This window comes from Hyposmocoma kahamanoa, unplaced genomic scaffold, assembly GCF_003589595.1.
Source record: "Hyposmocoma kahamanoa isolate Upper Pololo Valley unplaced genomic scaffold, ASM358959v1 100156, whole genome shotgun sequence".
In the NCBI taxonomy this organism is placed as follows: Eukaryota; Metazoa; Arthropoda; class Insecta; order Lepidoptera; family Cosmopterigidae; genus Hyposmocoma; species Hyposmocoma kahamanoa.
Window position 1 is genome coordinate 106 of NW_020653249.1, and position 8,366 is coordinate 8,471.

General features: G+C 36.1%; 1 protein-coding gene across 1 annotated transcript in view; it reads right to left on the reverse strand.

Annotated features, from left to right (window-relative positions):
• Window positions 1–5,103: 5,103 nt before the first annotated feature.
• Window positions 5,104–8,366, reverse strand: part of LOC113229484 — a gene marked incomplete at its 3' end in the record, with an annotated part of 15,416 nt that continues 12,153 nt past the window's right edge. Inside the window, exons 2-4 of the mRNA XM_026463090.1 lie at window positions 7,123–7,244; window positions 5,396–5,543; window positions 5,104–5,233 (exon numbers count right to left, since the gene is read on the reverse strand). Of these exons, the coding sequence (XP_026318875.1) occupies window positions 5,104–5,233; window positions 5,396–5,543; window positions 7,123–7,231 (387 nt within the window). The remainder of the gene's footprint in view (window positions 5,234–5,395; window positions 5,544–7,122; window positions 7,245–8,366) is intronic.

Consider the following 8,366-nt stretch of genomic DNA (forward strand, 5'->3'; position numbering starts at 1 on the left):
TGAAAGTTTAAATCAAAGCCTTTAGCTTTGATTTTTTTGCAGTAGAGCTCGTTCTGAAAGAGTTCGTCCAGGGAACTACTGCCACTTTGCCTACCTACTTCTGCCGCCAAGCAGTAATGTGAACATTACTGTGTTCCGGTTTTGAATGGTAAGGGTGCTGGTGAAATTACAGGCATATGGGACTTGCCAACTTATGTATCAGGGTGACGGTCGCTGAGCTAGATCTTTGTGATTTAAAGGCCTGAGTGATACTGCTACTGTTATGATCAGACGTGTCACTTATCACCATGCGTACGACTTGTTCATCCCATCACTTCGTATTATTTAAAAAATGTTGTAAATCTCGTAAATGTAAATAAATGTCTGTTCACAAATAGCAACTAGAATTTCTTATTCGTTGTTATTTCAGAGCTTCTTTTTGTGTGGAGAAATACATTATAGTCTGTTTGTTTTGAAGATGGAGTAAAATGACATTTGCAGGGTTGCCAGTTTTAGTAAAATTTATATAGTCAGGTAGTAGTTGTCGACAGTTTTATCGATAGATTGCGAAAGTTGGTAAAATTTTGCCATAAATTACTGAACTGTGGATTTTGCGACGTTGTAATGATTAGGTGCTAATTGGTAGGTGACAGTTGGTTTAAATGTTTAGTCATTTTAATGATGACAGGCGGATTTGCTTATGCGTATAAAATTAAAATTAAAAACTTTATAATATGTCTCCTATTTATATTTTTAATTCACATACTTCTAAATTTAGTGTACGCATGAATTAACTTTCTAAAATCAACAATTCAAATGAACCTTTGCCCAGCAGTTGGACGTATAATGGGCCGGTGATGAATCAAATGAAACAATTTCGCCTATTTATTTCATAAGCGTAACCAACATTCCGTCGATACTCGATAGAATATTTATCGAATGCAATCACTAGCTGCTTGCAAGCGAACAACACTTTTTCGTAATGAAATGTCATTTTACTCCGTCTTCACAAAAGACAGACTATACATATATAATTTATTTTTTATCTCAAAATATACGAAAAGTAATATGCGTGTCTACCATAAAGTACGTAAGAATTAAAAATAAATAAGAATTTTCAAGATCCCTACAGTTGCTGTATGTACCCGTTTTGCGCAGCGTTTTCAAATGTTCCTTTTTCCTCGCATCTACAACACACTGGCAAATAAATGTAACATACGGCTATGTAGCGTTTTGGAAGCAAAAAAGAAAATCCAGGCTTTTTTGTTATCATGGGACTATGAGCAGTCTGAAGCAATCCTACGCGTGTTATCATAAAAAAAAAAAAATCTTTCTCTCATTCATACACATATAAACACCCACCCATATATACAAACACACACACATACATACATTAACACACACACACATGCAGCGTAAATTGCTTGCTATAAAATGTTTAAAACTTAAGTCACTTGAGAATGATAAAGTAAAATCAACCACTTATTAATGTATTCATTTCGTTATATAAGCACTTACCTATGTTATTTACCCTTTTTTTTGTGTGAATTATTATTTTGTTTTAATACTAAGCCGCAGTCGATTTTGGTAATTTCATAATTGTTTTGGTTCCCACGAGACAGGCGTAGCCTAGTGTGGGGATCATAGTTTTTATTGTGTAAAATTGTTACTTTAAGCTATGTTAAAAAATAAATAAATAAATAAAAAAAAATAAATAAAAAAAAATCTATTTGCTAACACTTATAGGTTCACAATTAACAAGGCGGCAAATGTATGTTATATAATTATAATAATAAAATGTTTCTTTATTTAGGCATACACCCATTAATATATTTAACATTACTTTATTACATTACAATACATAACAATTAAATTGAATTTTATTAACGGAAAATTATTATTATTATCGAACTACTTCATTAATAATAATTAAGAATTAAATTAAATTGAATTTACGTTACAAATGATAGAATAATTATAATCAATTTATATAAATTTTAAAAATGGAGTGTTTGTTTACGAAGTCCCACGTATCGCATACTGTCCTGATATGTGTTTTCTTACAAAATATATCGTCGCTTTAATGCTAAACGGTCGCATCACGAAAAGAATGAAAAGCGTTTTTATTGCAAAATTGTGTTTAAAAACGGCTAAATTTTAATATTTCACAAAGACACCTAACGACTTACGACATACTTACACCTAACGACACCTAACGCTTCTATATATATTCCTGATAGTCACTGCTATTTTCGCCCTCATAGTTGGAGTCATCCTCATCCAAAAACCTTCTCATGAGTTCCTCATGCACGTAATAGGTAATAAAATATAACCTAAAATAATTTACAAATATAATACATAAATTAAACACAATTATAATTAATAATAACACATATAGAAAGGAAAGAAAGAAACGTTTATTCAGTTTAAGAGAATTCAAGCAAAACAGATAAAACACATTAATGATTACACACAAAACACATTAATGATTACACACATCTATAAACTGTAACGGATCCAACTCAGCATATGTTACAGCTCGCCTGCTGTAACGGTGGTTTTCAGTTGGAACCGCCTTTACATAATCTCAGTACAGAGTACTCCAAAAATCGACCTAAAAAGTACGTGGAATTACGTCTATTTGCTAAGTTTTATTGAAATATCCCCTAGTTTGCCACTATACAGGACGTGATACTGGAGATAATAAAAATAGGTTCTCACTACGACACTATTCAAAGTATATTGAGAGAAAAACGCCTTGAATTGGAAAGTAGCAAAATCAACCATTAAAGTAATTGCTCCTAAATTAAAGTTAGGTGCTATTTATAAAAATGAATCTTCATGCGTGAACAGCCACCCTTCGAGGTGGATGATTTTCTTCAAAATGAAATGGGACGACTATGGAAGTACCCCCTTTTCAACAAAAAAGAATCATGAAAATCGGTTCACAAATACCGGAGTTATCGCGTAACATATATACAAAAAAAAAAAAAGAACATATAGTCGAATTGTTAACCTCCTCCTTTTTTGAAGTCGGTTAAAAATGAGATGGCACGTAAGTACTAGTGTGGTAAACACTAAAATTATAAAATGTAACTTAAATATTAACTAAAAACAAGTAGTAAACTGCACACAATTCCTCTAGTTATTTGCTCATACCTGCTTACCGAGTACGTAAACACTTTATAGCTCTACAAATAGAAATAAATGTGCAAAGTTAAATTTAACTTCTAGACTTAGCTTTGCTTTGTCGTATAGTCAGTTGGTGTAACTTGTAAATAACTTTCCTTCGTTAGTGTTATGCACTGGAGGAGACGCTTAAGCTGCAATTCTAGGAATAAATGTACTTTAAGTTGAAGATATATGAAATAACTTCCATTTAACCAGGAGCTTCACGGCGAGAATGTAATGTCTGGAAAAGTACAGGAATGAGTTCCGTATTTGACTTTTCAATTCCTGACCCGACCTGCCCGTCATTTAAGAACGAACTTTTCTACCAACCCCGAGCTTGTCGCTTCCCTCCAATTAGACAAATTTTTCCATTTTATTTAATCAGACAACTATGTCACAACGACCCAAAATTAAGTACTCATATTATACAATATGTTACATATTGAGTGTTGTTTGTGTCAAATTTTGTTTATTTAATGCCTTATTTATAATTATTTGAATTTTGGTTTTTTGTACCTAAATATATTATATTTGATTTGTAGGGTTTGAATTTATGACGGGTCATGGCAGATTAACAGCGAGGGCTATGTAATTGGCATTGTCCTCAGATTCTGAACCATGGACTCTTTAGACGTGCTTTTTTTAAATTTTAACTTGACTTATTTTGAATTTTTTTTTATTTCTTTTTTAATGTTTGAAATTTATGTATTTTGCATGTCAACTAAAGCCGATTTTATTGTATATTAGCCGAATTGACAAAACTGTCAAGCGTGAGGTGCGGGTCGGGCACGTGTGGGTCGATTGCACATGATATTATATAAAAAAAAAAGAGGTAAATTAATGTCCCTCCTCATATAAAAAAATGCTATTAAACAATTATAACTTTTTTATAAAAAGAGACGTCCTCAGAAGTTCGTGAAATTACATCTATTTGCCAAGTTTTAGGACCAAAACTGAGGTACCATTTTTCCAACAAAAATAGATTCATCAAAATCGGTTCACAAATAATCGGAGTAGGTAATCGCGTAAAACATAGACACAAAAAAAATACAGTCGAATTGCAAACCCGCTCCTTTTTTAAAGTCGGTTAACAAAATTTGTTCACCTCATCTCGCTCATTAGAAATCTGCGCGTCAAAGGTTTTTGAAAATCGATCTTGGGGGTGGAAAAAACGACAATGACACGTTCAACTATGCGATTTGTCCTACATTAATTATGAAATATAAATCCGTTGGTGTAATTTATTCTTATTATTGTTGACCTTAAATGGACAACAATAACTAATTTTGTTTGTTGTACTTCAATTGATTTTCTTTCAACTACCATTTATCTCGCTATAGTAAGGTGAAAATTTGTGTGTTTCGCTCGCCAGCTCGCTCGCCAGCTCGCGACGCTCATGATTCTATTTTTACTCGACTCGCTCGTGGTTCAAGAATCCTTCGCTTACTCAGGCTTCAATACAAGCACTTACATAACAAACGAGCCCTGTACGAGGGCTCTGATACTGTATCGGCGTACTGATACTGTATCATGTAAAAGCCCGAAAACAGAATAAAAAATATCGAACTGTGCATATAATTTTTTATACCACAGAGAACCTGCTAAATTTTCGTTTACAACTGAAGGTATATAATTATTAAATTTATACATTTTTCCCAACATTTGCAAATTGCCCAACAGTTTAACGACGTAACGTGTAAGTCGCCATCGGGCGTTTGTCGACGATTTATTTTATTCATATTTTACATTCACATCTCACCTTCTCGAAATACCTTGCCTTAAAATCATAACATATGTGTTACCAACCAAATATGACATTTGATTGGCGAAAAATAAGTCTAATATGATGAGAAAAATGACACATTTTATCTTGACGCCTTTACTACCTGCAGTTGCTATCCGTGCCAAAAACAACACTATTTCTTAGAAGCAAAAAGAAACCTATGTACGTACCCTATGCGAGTTGGCGAGATGCCCAAGCGGCGCGGGAGTCGGCCGTTCGTCGCTGGACTCGTCGCCGGATCTCTCGCCGGTGAACACGGAGTCGTGGGACACAGACAGCCCACTACCGTACGCGCCCTCCCTGAAACCACAATACACATACAACGTTAAAAACAATATCTGTAGGTACTTCCAATATAGGTAAATTAGAAATAACTTTATACCCAACATTGGAAATCGATTATGTCGTACTTGGAACCAGATGCATAAAGCGATTGTTACGAGAAGTAGAACTACAACTTACTTCCGTCTGGCATGTCTTTCGGCATCCAGCAGTTCGCTGGTGGAACTGCTTTTCGGATCGGGCGATGCGTCTGCGCGCGCGCCGCTGCTGCCGCGCCGCTTGAACATGCGCCGCAGCCCGCGCAGGAACCGCCCCGTGCGGCCTTCGCCTGAAAAACCAAGTAATACGTTATTATTTTTGGTTAGCCTATGCTATAGCTAAAAATTATGCAACTAGGAATAATATATATCTAGTTTATATATATCAAGTGACGGGACGAACAAGTCTGCCTGAGACTGAGACACTGAGACATAAATTGACAAGTCCCATTTGCCTGTAATATCACCAACGCCCCTACCCTTCAAAACCGGAACACAGCAATGCTGACATTACTGTTTGGCGGCAGAAATAGGTAAGGTGGCAGTACTACCCTGGACGAACTCTTTCACAAGAAGCTCTACTGCTACTAAATGTACTAAATGTTCTTGATATGTTAGCGCCACTTCAACAACAACCAATATTATTTAGAAAAGAATAAATCTATTTTTGAGTATAGGAAATGAAACTATTTTTCCGGATTTAAATCGCGTATATTTGTTTTTTCAAACAAACCGACGTTTCGGGCCCTTTACAGGTCCCATGGTCACGGTTGACTGAGGTGGTGGTGGTGTTTTAGTTTATTCTAATTTCTATTAATAATTAATAATAAATTAAACTTAATAAAAATTCATTCAATAAAATAATTTGTAAAACTTAATGTAGCATAAATTGGAATGTTTTCTTTGTAAAATTAAAAATAAGGTATTTAATTAATAACTATTGTAACTATAGTGAAAAAATAGGGTAGTTTGCATTAATATTAGACATAACTGGTTGAAGACTGTACCACCTCAGTCAACCGTGACCATGGGACCTGTAAAGGGCCCGAAACGTCGGTTTGTTTGAAAAAACAAATATACGCGATTTAAATCCGGATAAATAGTTTCATTTCCTATGTGTAACAATCGCGAAAACCTAAGAACTCGATATTTCTGAGTAGCTTACTCTACTGATATCTCTAAAACCATGGACCAATAAGTCAAGAGCTTTATGTTAATTATTGTAATAACCTAATGGAGTAATTTCACAAAATATAATTGAATATCATGGTAAAACGTCGAGACATTCAATAAAAACTTTAAATATATCTAAACTAACCAATTGATTACCTATACTATGTAGGGCCTGCCTCCAGGCTAGGAGATGTATTTGTATGGCTTGCATTTATTTCTCTCGTGAGTTTGGATGTAAATTGTGGTTGTCTATGGTGTGTCAATGGCAAGATACAGGGTTTCCCTAGTGCGAGGCATGAGTGTGCATTAAAAAAAATTGCTTCCCTAATTTGAGATCAGGTAATTAGTGTGATTGTGCAAAGAAAAAATTTAATCTTAACAGTTTAAACAAATTAACTCCTTAAACACACCTACACAAGGGCCAAAGTCTAATAGACTAGACTAGATAATAAACGACGTTCAGCACTATTTAGAGGGTCTACTGATATTCGTCCGACACAACGAGTGCCAAATAAGTAATACTCGACTGAATCAAAAGAACGGGTGTGGACCCCCAGCAGCGCTTCCTGACGCCGCGCTGCCTGGCGTTGTACCGCAGCTGTGCTTACGTTAGGAAGACGCTGACGCTCGAAAGACACTAGTGTAAGTGGTCCCTAAGAGCTTAGTAATAAAATACGAGTGAAAAATGAGACATACCATGGCTGTGAGTGTCGTGGTGGTGCGGCGGGCGGTAGGGCGGCTCGAGCGAGCCTTCTCGCACACACGACATCAGCCTCGCCCCGCCCGCGCCCGCGCCAACAGACATGCGCCGACACCGTCTGCAATGAAGAATATGACAATTAAATATTACATTATGCATTCATACGATACACTTGGTCAGGTCTACGCACATGCATACACTAATTTACTCCTATTCACGCGCTCGCATACATGAGAGAAAAGCTATGCTAATGCGTTGGGCAAGGAAGCTTGTGTTTCCCAGACAGTCCATTAATTTTTTAGATAAAATTTTGTGCAGTTCAAAGGCACCGGGACCACACTGGCCCAGGGTTTCGACTCCAATCTAAATAGGTAGTCGGAACCGAGGTCATGGCACTTATTACTCTCTATTGTTTCCGCCAGCACAGCTACGGAGCCAGCCCTCTTGCTGGTGTATAAGAGTCATTCCATCCAGGCGTTTGCCATCAGTTCGCGACATTCCGCTTGGCACGTTAACCGTGGATGATGTCGTTGAGGGCTGCATGCAGGGAGATACGGCCGGCGCTCTGCTGGCAGGAAAGACCGTACGGTGACCCAGAGCACTTACGTCTTTTCCGCAAGGACAGGTAAGTAGGTGTAGGTACTTTTATATCCAATTATCATAATTATAACGGAAGCCTGAAGATCTTTAACACAGATATGGACACCTAGTATTGAGTCCAGTCCACTACTTCGCTAAATAAGAATATCTGAATTTGAATCTATAATTTAATGTCCCCTTTATTTTGCCAAAGCAAATATAGAGAGAGAACGTTTAATAGAGCTTTAGTATATTAAATACAGACACAATAGAGTAACCAAACTAAGCGATTTAGATGGACTTTAATATAATAAGTTAATTAAAGATTCTGCAACTAAGGGGCAGTCATCTTCAGACTCGATCATTATGCTAACTTTATTGAAACTCGTAATTTTGTTGAAGCAATGCAAAAGACTACCAACTCCATCTAGCAGTTCAATGATAGAACTAATGTTTTAAGCATACAATGTTTATCAACTCATTAATCAACAATCTTTATTGCCTCCAATGTAAACAGAACTTGTACAAAAAAAACGATAATAAATAAAACTTAAATGACAAATAAACTTATATTAAATGACGTAATAAACAGGAGGCAAAAGGAGGTGTCTCAGCTGGTGCTGCGCCTATTGATGACAGTTGCAGCGCTGGTTTTCAGTCA